The following is a 14,243-nucleotide window of genomic DNA, read 5'->3' as shown; positions in this document are numbered from 1 at the left end:
CCCCCAAGAAAAAGAAATGCAAGAAGGCAAAATGGTTGTCTGAGGAGGACTTATGAACAGCTGTGAAAAAGAAGAGAAGTGAAAGGCAAAGGAGGAAAGGAAAGATATACCCATTTGAATGCAGAGTTCTAAAGAATAGCAAGGAGAGATAAGAAAGCCTTCTTCAGTGATCAGTGCAAAGAAATAGAAGAAAACATCAGAATGGGAAAGACTAGAGATCTCTTTAAGAAAATTAGAGATACCAAGGGAACATTTCATGCAAAGATGGGCACAATAAAGGACAGAAATGGTATGGACTTAACAGAAGCAGAAGATATTAAGAAGAGGTGGCAAGAATACACAAAAAAACTATATGAAAAAGATCTTCACAATCCAGATAATCACGATGGTGTGATCACTCACCTAGAGCCAGAATTCTAGAATGCAAAGTCAAGTGGAACTTAGGAAGCATCACTACGAACAAAGCTAGTGGAGGTGATGGAATTCCAGTTGAGCTATTTCAAATCCTAAAAGATGATGCTGTGAAAGTGCTGCACTCAATATGCCAGCAAATTTGGAAAACTCAGCAGTGGCCACAGGACTGGAAAAGGTCAGTTTTCATTCCAACCCGAAAGAAAGGCAAAGCCAAAGAATGCTCAAACTACCACACAATTGCACTCATCTCACATGCTAGTAAAGTAATGCTCAAAATTCTCCAAGCCAGGCTTCAACAGTACATGAACCATGAACTTCCAGATGTTCAAGCTGGATTTAGAAAAGGCAGAGGAACCAGAGATCAAATTTCTAACATCTATTGAATCATTGAAAGAGCAAGAGAGTTCCAGAAAAATATTTATTTCTGCTTTATTGACTATGCCAAAGCCTTTGACTGTGTGACCACAACAAACTCTGAAAAATTCTTAAAGAGATGGGAATACTAGACCACCTGACCTGCCTCTTGAGAAATCTGTATGCAGGTCAGGAAGCAACAGTTAGAACTGGACATGGAACAACAGACTGGTTCCAAATAGGGAAAGGCGTACGTCAAGGCTGTATATTGTCACCCTGCTTATTTAACCTACATGCAGAATACATCATGAGAAACTCTGGGTTGGATGAAGCACAAACTGGAATCAAGACTGCCGGGAGAAATATCAATAACCTCAGATACGTAGATGGCACCACCCTTATGGCAGAAAGCAAAGAAGAACTAAAGAGCGTCTTGATGAAAGTGAAAAAGGAGTGTGAAAAAGTTGGCTTAAAACTCAACGTTCAGAAAACTAAGATCATGGCATCTGGTCCCATCACTTCATGGCAAATAGATGGGGAAGCAGTGGAAACAGTGAGAGACTATTTTTTTGAGCTCCAAAATGACTGCAGATGGTGACTGCAGCCATGAAATTAAAAGACTCTTGCTCCTTGGAAGAAAAGTTATGACCAACCTAGACAGCATATTAGAAAGCAGAGACATTACTTTGCCAACAAAGGTCCATCAAGGCTATGGTTTTTCCAGTAGTCATATATGGATGTGAGAGTTGGACTATAAAGAAAGCGGAGCACTGAAGAATTGATGCTTTTAATAACTGTGGTGTGGGAGAAGACTCTTGAGAGTCTCTTGGAAAGCAAGGAGATCCAACCAGTTCATCCTAAAGGAAATCAGTCCTGAATATTCATTGGAAGGACTGATGAAGCTCAAACTCCAATACTTTGGTCACCTGTTGCAAAGAACTGACTCATTGGAAAAGATCCTGATGCTGGGAATGATTGCAGGCAGGAGGAGAAGGGGACAACAGAGAATGAGATGGTTAGATGGCATCACCGACTCCACAGACATGAGTTTGAGGAAGCTCAGGGATTTGTTGATAGACAGGGAAGCCTCGTGTGCTGCAGTCCATGGGGTTGCAGAGTCGGACATGACTGAGCCACTGAATTGAACTTAACTGAAACAGAGAACTTGAAATGACTATGAATAAAAAGAAGAAACATTAAAAATTATTAATGGTATCTCACAGATCATTGGTGGGGATATAAAATAATACAGCCATTTTAGAAAGTTTGTCAGTTTCTTATAAAACTTAACATGTAGCTACTATGACTCAAGCATTTTTTATTAATTAATTATTTTTTTTTTGGCTGTGCTGGATCTTCATTACTGCATGTAGGCTTTCTCTAGTTGGGGTGAGCAGGAGCTACTCTCTAATTGTCATGTGCAGACTTCTCCTTGCAGTGGCTTCTGTTTTGGAGCACAGGCTTTAGGCTTGTGGGCTTCAGGATTTGCAGGTTGTGAGCTCCAGAGCATATGGGCTCAGTAGTTGTGGCACACGGGCTTAGCTGCTCCGCAGCATATGGAATCTTCCTAGACCAGGGATTGAACCTGTGTTCCCTGCACTGGCAGGCAGATTCTTCTCCACTGTACCACAGGGAAGTCTCCACTCTTAAGCATTTTATCCCAGAGACATAAAAACATATTCACAGCAAAATCTATACAACAATGTTGTTGTTTTAGTTGCTAAGTTGTGTGACTCTTCTGCGATCCCATGGATTGTAGCCCTCCAGGCTCCTATGTCCATGGGATTTTCCAGGCAAGAATACTGTAGTGGGATGCCATTTCCTTCTCCAGGGGATCTTCTCAACCCAGGGATTGAACCCTCATCTTTTTGCACTGCAGGCAGATTTTTTACCACTGAGCCACCTGGGAAGCCCACAAGAATCTTTAGAGCAGCTTTATTTATAATTGCCAAATAATAGGAACAACCCAAATCATCCTTATAGGTGAATAGTTAAAATCCAGTACATCTATACAATGGGATATTATTCACCAATTATTTTTATTCAGTAATTTTTAAAATTACATAGTGATATACTCAATTTGGATTGATCTTGAGGGCATTTTTTTCTTTCTTTTAAAAAAATTATTTGTAGTTGGCTGTGCTGGGTCTTCACTGCTGTGCACAATCTTTCTGTAGTTGCAACTGGCAGGAGCTACTCTTCATTGCAGTGCATGGGTTTCTCATTGCAATGGCTTCTCTTGTTGTGGAGCATGGGCTCTAGAGAACTCAGGCTTCAGTACTTACAGCTCAGGGGCTCAGTAGGTGTGGAGCACAGGCTTAGTTGCTCCACAACATGTGGGATCTTCCCAGACCAAGGATCAAACCCGTGTCCCTTGCAGGTGGTTTCTTAACCACTGAACCACCAGGGAAGTAGTTTTATTTAAACTTCCAGATTTTATTTTAAATTTCCTGATCAAAAGGAAACTTAGACAGCTAAATAAAAAACAAGATTACAAATCAAGATAGTCTGCAGGCCACCAGATTGTGATCTCTGTCATAGAGGCTTCTATAAAACTATGTTAAGAGGGCTTCCCTGATGGCTCAGTTGGTAAAGAGTCTGCCTGCAATGTGGAAGACCTGGGTTAAGAGGTTAAGAAGTTAAGGAACTTCCCTGGTGGTCCACCCCTTCATGGATCACAGCCTTGTCATGGCAAAGGGGCTTGCATAACTCAGTGAAGTCATGAGCCATGTCATGTAGGGCCACCCAAGACAAGCGGGTCCTGGTGGAGATTTCTGACAAAACGTGGTCCATTGGAGGAGGGAATAGCAAACCACTCCAGTATTCTTGCCATGAGAACCCCATGAACAGTATGAAAAGGCAAAAGATATGACACCAGACAATGAGCCCCCAGGTCGGAAGGTGTCCAATGTGCTACTGGGTAATAACAGGGCAATTTCTAACAGCTCTGGAAAGAAGGAAGTAACTGGACCAAAGCAGAAATGATGCTCAGTTGTGGATGTATCTGGTGGTGAAAGTAAATCTGATGCTCTGAAGAACAATATTGCATAGGAACCTGGAATGTTAAGTCCATGATTCAAGGTAAATTGGACATAGTCAAGTAGGAGATGGCAAGAGTGAACATCAACATCTTAAGAATCAGTCAACTAAAATGGATGGAAATGAGTGAATTTAAACCAGACGACCATTATACCTACTACTGTGGGCAAGAATCCCTTAGAAGAAATGGAGCAGCCCTCATAGTCAATGAAAGAGTCCAAAATGCAGTACTTGGGCGCAAACATAAAAATGATAGAATGATCTTAGTTCATTTCCAAGACAAACCATTCATCATCACAGTAATCCCAAGTCTACACCCCAACCACTGATGCCAAAGAAGTTGAAGTTGACTGGTTCTCTAAAGATCTACAAGACTTTCTAGAACTAACTCCAAAAAAAAGATGCCCTCTCAATCATAGGGGGCTGGAATGCAAAAGTAGAAAGTCAAGAGATACCTGGCAAGTTTGACCTGAAGAACTATGGACAGATGTTCATAACATTTGTACAGGAGGCAGTGACCAAAACCATTCCAAAGGAAAAAAAAATGCAAGATGACAATGTCTGAGGAGGCTTTACAAATAGCTGAGGAAAGAAGAGAAGCAAAAAGCAAAGGAAAAAGGGAAAGATACACCCAACTGAATGGAGTGTTCCAGAGAACAGCAAGGAGATAAGAAGGCCTCCTTAATGAAAAATGCAAACAATTAAAAGAAAACAATAGAATGGGAAAGACTAGAGGTCTCTTCAATAAAATTGGAGGTATCAAGAGACTATTTCATGCAAGGATGGGCACAATAAAGGGCAGAAATTGTAGGAACCTAACAGAGGCAGAACAGATTAAGAAGAGGTGGCAAGAATACACAGAAGAACTATACAAAATAGGTCTTAATGACTGGGATAACCAAAATGGTGTGATCTCTTACTTAGAGCCAGACATCCTGAAGTGTGAAGTGGGCCTTAGGAAGCATTACTACAAACAAAGATAGTGGAGGGGATGGAATTCCAGCTGAGCTATTTCAAATCATAAAAGATGACGCTGTGAAAGTGCTGCACTCAATATGCCAGCAAATTTGGAAAACTCAGCAGTGGCCACAGGACTGGAAAAGGTCAGTTTTCCTTCCAACCCCAAAGAAAGGCAGTGCCAAAGAATGTTCAAACTATCGAACAACTGCACTCATTTCGCATACTAGTAGGTTATCCTCAAAATCCTTCAAGCTAGGCTTTAGCAGTACATGAACCGAGAACTTCCAGATGTACAAGTTGGGTTTAGAAAAGACAGAGGATCAAAGATCTAATTGCCAACATTTGCTGAATCACAGAGAAAGCAGGACAATTCCAGAAAAACATCTGCTTCATTGACTATGTGAAAGCCTTTGACTATGTGGAAAATTCTTCAAGAGATGGGAATACCAGACCACCTCACCTGTCTCCTGAGAAACCTGTATACAGGTCAAGAAGCAACAGTTATAACTGGACATGAACAACAGACTGGTTCAAAATCGGGAAAGGAATACAAGGCTGTATATTGTCATCTTGTTTATTTAACTTATATGTAGATTACATCACATGAAATGCTGGGCTGGATTAATCATAAGCTGGAATCAAGATTGCTGGGAGAAGTATCAATAACCTCAGATACGCAGATGATACCACTCTAATGACAGAAAATGAAGAGGAACAAAAAAGTTTCTTGATGAGGGTGAAAGAGGAGAGTGAAAAAGCTGACTTAAAACTCAACATCCAAAAAAAAGATCATGGCATCCGGTCCCATCACTTCAGGGCAAATAGAAGGGGAAAAGTGGAAGCAGTAACAGAGTTCCTTTTCTTGGGCTCCAAAATCACTGCAGAGGGTGACTGTAGCCACAAAATTAAGACACTTGCTCCTTTAAAGGAAAGCTTTACAAACCTAAACAGTGTATTAAAAAGCAGAGACATCACTTTACTGACAAAGGTTCCTATAGTCAAAGTTATAGTTTTTCCAGTAGCCATGTACAGATATGATAGTTGGATCATAAAGAATGCTGAGTGCTGAAGAACTAATGTTTTCTAATTGTGGTGCTAGAGAAAACTCTTGAGAGTCCCTTGGACTTCAAGGAGATCAAACCAGTCAATCCTAAAGGAAATCAACCCTGTATATTCATTGGAAGGACTGATGCTGAAGCTGAAGTTCCAGTACTTTGGCCATCTTGATGTGAAGAGCTGACTCACTGGAAGAGACTTTGATGCTGAGAAAGACTGAAAGTAAAAGGAGAAGAGAGCGGTAGAGGATGAGATGGTTAGATAGTATCATCAACTAAATGGATATGAATCTGAGCAAATTCCAGGAGATAGTGAAGGCCAGGGAAGCCTGGCATGCTGCAGTCCATGGGGTGACAGAGTTGGACATGACTTAGCAACTGAACAACAACTGGTGGTCCAGTGGTTACGAGTCCACCTGTCAATGCAGGTGACACAGGTTTGGTCTCTGGATCGGGAAGATTCCACTTAGTTGCTGTGGAGCAACTAAGCCTTCGCGCCACAACTACTGAGCCCACGTGCTTCAACTACTGAAGCCCGTGCACCTAGATCTGGTGCTCTGCAACAAGAGAACCCACTGAGATGAGACTCCTATGAACCGCAAAGTTTAAACTTAACCTTAAAATCAATGGGAAGCCACCAAAGGAATTTAAACAGTAAATACATAATTTTTATAGTTTTTGTAATATCATTCTAGCCACAGACAATATTGAAGGTAGAGTATCAGTTTAGAAGCTACTGTGAAAGTCTAGGTGAAAGACAGCAGTGTCTCCTTCACCTAGTAAGAAATGGATTTGAGAGATTTTTAGAAGAATTGACTTAGCATTCAATGATGTACTGAACGGAGGAGGTGAGGGAGAAGGTAGAGTCAAGAGGGACTCTTGGGATTTTGCCTCAAATAGCTGGGGAAAGGATCACTGGAGAAAAAGTAGGTTTACAGAGGGAAACAAATCTGACGGACTGTTAAAAGTCGGATATTTGCACGTTTTTAGAGGCGTTAGAAACAGATAAATTCCTTATCCTTTCACCCAGTAACTCCATTTCTGGTATTATACCATACAAAAATTAACCAAAAGGAATAGAAATTGTCTGAAGATACTCAGTTATGCCACTTACAAAGTAAAAACCTGCTAAAAGTGCAAAGTTGGTGGCATGGTTAAACAATTGGCATATTAATCTATGTATTTTTAGAATACAAAATACTCTTATGTGGATCTGATGACACAAGGAAACATGGATATGGAATAATTTTTAAAGGAACCTCAAATGACACATATACAAAATGACCATAAACGCAGATATATGCAATAACAGAGACCGGAATGGAAAATCTGCAGAGGTATAAACTACTAAGTGTACTGTTTATTAGTTTATTTTGTGAAAGATAATAGTGAGATATGCTATATATGTGCTAGCAAATCAAATCAAGCAAATCTTGTCAGTATTCTCAGGATTCAAAAAATCCTTTTAATTCCTACCTGGTAAACGATGGAAGCCAGAGATGCATTTATCAAAACCACACCATCTTTCAGAGCTTTTACAACATGGTAAGATCCATTCACAGTAGTTAGCTGCTCTTCAAAGTACTCCCTCAGGAACTGGTACATAATCCTGAGATTCTGAAAATCAGCCCCAAAGTAGCACAAATCTGAAGAGATTTTTTTTTATTCCCTAATGCCATTTTAAACTCAAAGCAAAAAAATAAATAAATAAATAAATAAACTCAAAGCATTAAAAAAAAAAAAGTGTGACTACACATTCTGGGGCTTAAAGAAGTAAAAATAAAAATCTTTGCTCGCCCTCATCAAATTCTGTTGGAAAGATGTCATTTTAAAATGGTACTAGTGTCTGAAAGATCCATTAATGACAAGCAATTAGAAATAGTAAGCTTCAAAGCTTATGTCAATTTTAGTGTAATTTGTGCCATTCCAGAAACTGACAGTTGGGGGTAGGGTGGGGAATGGATGCTGGAGAATGACTACAACATTTTACATCTAATGATCATACTCTAAAACTCTGGTAACTTCTCTGAAATGAAGTTTTAGAATGAGGATCCCCTCCAAAGTGCTACCCTTGGTGCCAACTTCATCTCTTTCCTATAATTCTAACCAAGTTGTATCTTTTACTTCTGGTTTAGTATTCCTCAAGGATAGAACTACTTAATAATGATAAAGTAGTAACTTGCATTTTCTGAAGGCAAAATCTGGAAGCAAAGAAAAAGTTTTCCTAGCAAAAAGACTGCCCACTGAAGGAGTTACCCTTAAGGGGGCTAGAAAAATTCAAAAGATAGACTCACATCTGAAATATAGACTTTTGTGCTGCTTTTATCAAATACTTCTACTGTAATAACATAGACCTGTCCCACCTCTAGACTCCATCGGTCTCCAGGTTGGACTGTGAAACCTGTACACAAATCAATAAAGAAAAATATCAGAAGAAGCCATTTTTCTATAATGAATTTTAAAAATACAAACTTTAAAAAGCCATTTAAACAGCAAAAGTCACTAGTAGATGGAGATGGTTTCCAAAGTAGATCCTTTAGTTCCCTCTATAAAACTATAATAATTTGGGGTTCCAAAGATTCTAGTTTAACTTAGTTCATCTCAGGTATAAAAGAAACATTCTCACATCTGTATACAGATACCACCCACCCCAAACCCACAATTTTGCTCATTTCTGATATGTCAAGCAAGTTTTCAGCTGCTTTCAGTCAGATTCATTGCTTCATGTGGCTTAAGGACATAGGTTTCTTCTTTCTTTGTATGAAGTCTCTTTTCCTAGTCCAACCTTGTATTACATGGAGTTTCATACTTTTTCACAGTCTATTTCAAGATGCTTTACTCTTGCAAATAGCATTTAACTAGAACAATGCGACTCCAGTACTCTTGCCTGGAAAATCCCATGGACGGAGGAGCCTGGTAGGCTGCAGTCCAGGGGGTCGCTAAGAGTCGGACACGACTGAGCGACTTCCCTTTCACTTTTCACTTTCATGCATTGGAGAAGGAAATGGCAACCCACTCCAGCGTTCCTGCCTGGAGAATCCCAGGGACGGGGGAGCCTGGTGGGCTGCCATCTATGGGGTTGCACAGAGTCGGACACTACTGAAGTGACTTAGCAGCAGTAGCAGAACAATTCAAGAAAACATGTCAAAGTAAGGTTGAATTTTAAATTAGTTAAGTCTCAAAATGAAGCACTCTAATCTTTAATGCAGTCATTTCAGTGGCATACTTTAAGTTATTTGGCTTTCTGAAAATCATTATCTAAAAATACCTAAAAATCCAGGCTCTACAACATATATGGTGCAATTTGGGAGTCCAGACACAGATCGCATATGGACATCTTAATTTTTGCTTAAGGAAATTTTATGAGCTAGATTTGGGTGAAAAGAAAAATATAAGCTACCAAAATGAATAAATAAATAAATAAGCCCATAAACAAAAGCAAGTAAAAATTCTTTCATTATCTCTTAGAAAGCAAAACTTAAATGCATACATTCTGAGAAAAATCTGAGGGTTCAGTAATCACGGGTATCAGGTATTCTTGAATTTCAAATATCAGGAAGATGAAACGAAAGAAAAAAAGATCTTGCTCCAAGTTTTTAATATTCATTTAGCTACAGAATCCTCTTCCCCTGTAAAAGTGTTTCATAGGAGCCCATTAGGGAAAGCAGGACAAAGTGGAATTGCTCTGGCTGAAGAAATGGACAGTGGTGGATGGAGAGGGAGCAGCATGACTTGGCATCCAGCCCAGTAACTTGCCTCGGGCTCCCCAGACAGTTTTAAAAATCACTAATTGATTTTCTATTACCTGTGGCAATTCTTTAATATCAAAATGTTTTCTCTTCCACCAGAGATACTTCTATGTCATACATCACACTACACATTATTTATTCTGTTAGCCTATAACACTACACATTATTTATTCTGTTAGCCTATACACAATCTGGGGCTTCTCAGGTGGTGCTAGTGGTAAAGAACCCTCCTGCCAACGCAGGAGATCTAAGAGATGCAGGTTCAATCTCTGGATTGGGAAGATCACTTGGAGGAAGGCATGGCAACCCACTCCAGTATTCTTGCCTAGAGAATCCCATGGATAGAGGAGCCTGGTGGGCTCTTGTCCACAGGGTCACAAAGAGTCAGACACTACTGAAGCAACTTAGCATGCCTACACAATCTAATTAGTAATGTAATTCCTTCTCAGAAATATACTATGTCCAAAAGCTAAGAAGAAATTATTTCTGCTCTGAGAAATGTATTACTGAAATGATCGGACAGAAAACTCTTATTATTTCTAAGTATACTAATTTAGAAGTGCTGTTAATTCAGTCATGCACTAGGCTATAATTAGGCACTACAGTATCTATAGTGACAAAGCAAAACATTTAATCTATTTCAGGGATCAAACTTTTAAAGCTGCCCAAGTACTTTAAAAGAACTATTAATATACATACAATTGATATGCTAATTAAAATTTCTTTTTTTAGTGAATGTCAAAGTTGCTCAGTCGTGTCCAGCTCTTGGCAACCCCATGGACTATACAGTCCATGGAATTCTCCAGGCCAGAATACTGGAGTGGGTAGCCTTTCCCTTCTCCAGGGTATCTTCCCAACACAGGGATTGACCCAGGTCTCCCACATTGCAGGAGGATTCTTTACCAGCTGAGCCACAAGTAAAAGCCATTTGGTTTTACTATTCATTAAAGCAAATCTTTTAAACACTGTGTCAATCTGAGTTTGGTTTTAGTACATACTACATTCATAAACTATAAGAGCTAAAAGGAAATTCCCTCGTAGCTCAGTTGGTAAAGAATCCACTGCAGTGCAGGAGTCTACCTGCAACGCAGGAGACCTGTGCTAGATTCCTGGGTTGGGAAAATCCCCTGGAGAAGGAAATGGCAACCCACTCCAGTATTCTTGCCTGGGAAATTCCATGAACAGAGGAGCCTGGTGGGCCACAGTCCATGGGGTCAAAAAAGAGTTGGACACAAGTGAGCAACTGAACATGCATGCAGAAGGAAATTCAGGAGCATATCATTCCTTTCATTTTACAGATGAGGACACAGATCTCAATAGGTCTCTAAACCAGTTCATCCCTCCATAATCAGAATAAGACATCTACCTTTTATCTAATCCTTCCCTGTTTGGAATTTCATTTTATCTTGCTCCTCCGAAATCTTACTCCTCAGAAATCTAGCTCCATCAACTGACCTTCTTTTCATCTATATCTCTGCCATCTCTCTGTTTAACTTACAGACATATTCAAGTTTCTCTTAACTTAAAAAAATTTTGTCTTCTTCAAACTTCTGCCTTGTTTTCCTCCTTCTTTTTAAAGCCAAGCTTTAAAAACCCAAGCTTTCCACTTTTATTGGAAAAGTGATCCAAGACTTCCTAGTTACTAGAGACTTTCAGTCTTTATCTCTGCTGATTTCACCTGAAGAACATTCTCATCGCAAATTCCTCACTTGGTTACCATGAAATTTTTCTCTCCTGATTTTCCTACTATTTCCTACTCTCCCAATTTCCTATTAAACATTCTCCCTGAGCATCCTTAAAGTTCCTCCTCTTCCAAATGAACCTTAGAAGCTGGCAGTCCAGAGTTATGTCTTTGGTCCTCTTCTCCTCTCACTCTGCATATTCTCTCTAGGTTCACTTTCTCTACAACAGCTTCAACTATCACCTGGCTATAAATTAATAACTTTGAAAGACTTTTCTTCATCCTGAATCTTTCTCCTCAAGATGCATAATAAAAATTTCTGCTTGGATGTCTACCCCACAGATACTTCAGGTTGACATGTGAAAAACTAGTTTTCTTTTCCCTTAAACATGCGCCTTCTTTTATATCACCCATCTCTATGAGTACCACCAGCCACCCTAAGGCAGGCGCTGGAATAAATTATGAATCGTCACCTTCCATGTCAAGAGGTAAATATATTTTAATATTTAATAACAATAAATAACAATATGGAATAAATAACAATATGAACTGAGAAAAAAATGAAAAAACTATGAAGAAAATCATGGTAAGTATGCCTGGGGAAGGCAGTTCAGGTAAGTGCCTGACGCACAGCTGGAACTAAATATCAAATATCTTAGTTTACTTTGTAGTTACTATTGTATTTGTTCACAAATGTCCTAGGCACCTTGAAATGACTAGAGAACAAACAACTCTGAACCAAAACCCCTCCTGAATGTTTTAGACAAATAATATAACAGAATATAACAGCTAATTAACAAATACTATTCTACAAGAAATACTATACCCTTTAAGACTGATAGGCTCTTACTCAGAGTAAGCCTACTAAGCCCTACATAGTTACTCCCTCTCCTACTCTATTACCTTTTCTACTATTTTGCCCTGATTCTCTGCACTCAGCCGCAGTGTCTTCCTTGCTCTTCTGTAAACATGCCAAACATGCTTCTGCCTCAGAACCTTTGAACTTGCTATTTCCTCTTTCTGGAGAGCCTTCACCCAAATATCTGTGTGGTTCATTGCTCAAATGCAGCCTTATCAGAGAGGACTTCCCTAACTACCCTGAGTAAATCCTCAGCACTTAGAGCAATGTTGAGCATATAGGAGAAATATAATAGGTATTTACTGAGTAAATTAAACAAATTAAATATTTGAGATTCAAAGATGCAAAAATAGGAAATATTTCAAAATCAATGCTGAGAATTTTATGAATTCTCTGGAAATTTCAATTTTCTGAGGATTTTAATCTTTATACTGTTTTGTTTTCATTGACTATATTAGAGCTCTAAGTAACTCTCTTTGTTCAATCCTTACAGAGCAGGTTTAGTGAATTTTTTAAAATTACTCTTAGACACAGATGTAAGGAACAGACTTTTGGACCTGTGGGAGAGGTGAGGGTGGGATGATTTGAGAGAATAGCATTGAACCATGTATATTACCATATGTAAAATAGATGATCAGTGCAACTTCAATGCATGAAGCAGGGCACTCAAAGCCAGTGTTCTGGGACAACCCAGAGGGATGGGGTGGGGAGGGAGGTGGGAGGGAGATTCAGGATGGGGAGACACATGTACACCCCGGGGTAATTCATGTTGATGTATGGCAAAAACCACTGCAATATTGTAAAGTAATTATCCTCCAATTAAAATATATTAATTAAAAAATTACTCTTGCCTCAATTTAACAATTAAGTAGCCACTGCAGACAATATCATCTTTTCTCAATTATTCATGTAAAAACAAGAACAAATTAAATAACAGTTACACAAGTTCCTCCAAAGTCCTCCCCAGTCTCCTATTTATAATTTTTTAATATAACCTTATTTATATTTGGCTGTGCTGGGTCTTTGCTGCCACGTGGGCTTTTCTCTAGTTGCGGTACACAGGCTCTAGGGTGTGTGGCCTTCAGCAGTTGCAGCTCCCAGGTTCTAGAGCATAGGTTCAGTAGCTGTGGTGCACAGACCTAGTTGCTGAGCTGCATGTGGGATCTTCCCAGATCAGGTATTGAACTGTGTCTTCTACATTGGCAGGGAGATTATTTAGTACTGGGCCACTACGGAACCCTGCCTATTTACAATTTATATTATGTTGCACATAAGTTCTGAAGTCAACAGATTCCAAATTCCAACTATTCTTCTGTACCTACCCTTTGTTAGAAACTGTGACAATAATTTATAGTGCTTTTTAAAAGATAGAACCTATGGAAAATAAATGTAGTAGTGTTATAATCATGCTTAACCAGTTATTTTACCAAGGAACATGTCTAGCTTGCTCAAGGAAATATAGATTAGCAGTGAAAACTTGAAAAGGATACTTTTGTGGACGAAGATAAGGTTAGTGTGGCCCAGCTGGACAGCAGTCACCATAGCTGTTTTCTCATCCAGTGAAGCCACTTTCCCAGAAACAGAAATATTACATGAAACTCTGTGGTCTTGCAATTCTAGTGTATAATGTTCCAGGGGAAATTTCACCTCTGTAAGACATGAAAGATACATAACCATAATGAAAGCAATAGACAATAATATATTGTTGGATTATAAGAAGAAGCAGGTCAAAGTAAGAGCAAAATCTGCTTTTCTCTTTATTTCCTCCCAACTATAACGAATTTCTACATATATAGAAATTGAGGGGGACTACTATATGAGTTTATTGTTGCTTATATTCTTAAAACTCAGTAAACTAAGAGTAGGAGGAGGGATCTCCACTAGGAAAGTAAATAAAGGACTAATGTTAATGGAGCAAATGTACACTTTATAAACTGAGTGGGACTTTTGGGATCAGCAGGGTATTAAATTTTTCAGATAACAGAGTTTCTCAATAAACAGCTTTTTTACAAAGATTATTCAAACCCCTTCTATTAACCCCTTCTATTAACTATTAGGTAAAGCTTCTTCCCTTGTCCTAAGTTAGTAAACTTTTGGTTGTTTTAATAGACAATTCAGATGCTTATGGGCAC

At 39.1% G+C, this 14,243-nt stretch overlaps 1 protein-coding gene across 8 annotated transcripts in view; it reads right to left on the bottom strand.

The window, feature by feature from the left end:
* NUP210L (nucleoporin 210 like) overlaps nucleotides 1-14,243 on the bottom strand; it is a 102,917-nt gene that overhangs the window by 73,781 nt on the left and 14,893 nt on the right. For all 8 annotated transcript variants that reach the window (XM_059884976.1, XM_002686017.6, XM_059884977.1 and 5 more), the window contains exons 7-10: nucleotides 13,602-13,760; nucleotides 9,091-9,159; nucleotides 8,117-8,223; nucleotides 7,299-7,439 (exon numbers count right to left, since the gene is read on the bottom strand). In XM_059884976.1, the coding sequence (XP_059740959.1) occupies nucleotides 7,299-7,439; nucleotides 8,117-8,223; nucleotides 9,091-9,159; nucleotides 13,602-13,760 (476 nt within the window). The remainder of the gene's footprint in view (nucleotides 1-7,298; nucleotides 7,440-8,116; nucleotides 8,224-9,090; nucleotides 9,160-13,601; nucleotides 13,761-14,243) is intronic.

Source organism: Bos taurus, chromosome 3 (assembly GCF_002263795.3).
Source record: "Bos taurus isolate L1 Dominette 01449 registration number 42190680 breed Hereford chromosome 3, ARS-UCD2.0, whole genome shotgun sequence".
Classification (NCBI taxonomy): domain Eukaryota; kingdom Metazoa; phylum Chordata; class Mammalia; order Artiodactyla; family Bovidae; genus Bos; species Bos taurus.
This window is presented reverse-complemented; position numbering and strand designations above follow the sequence as displayed.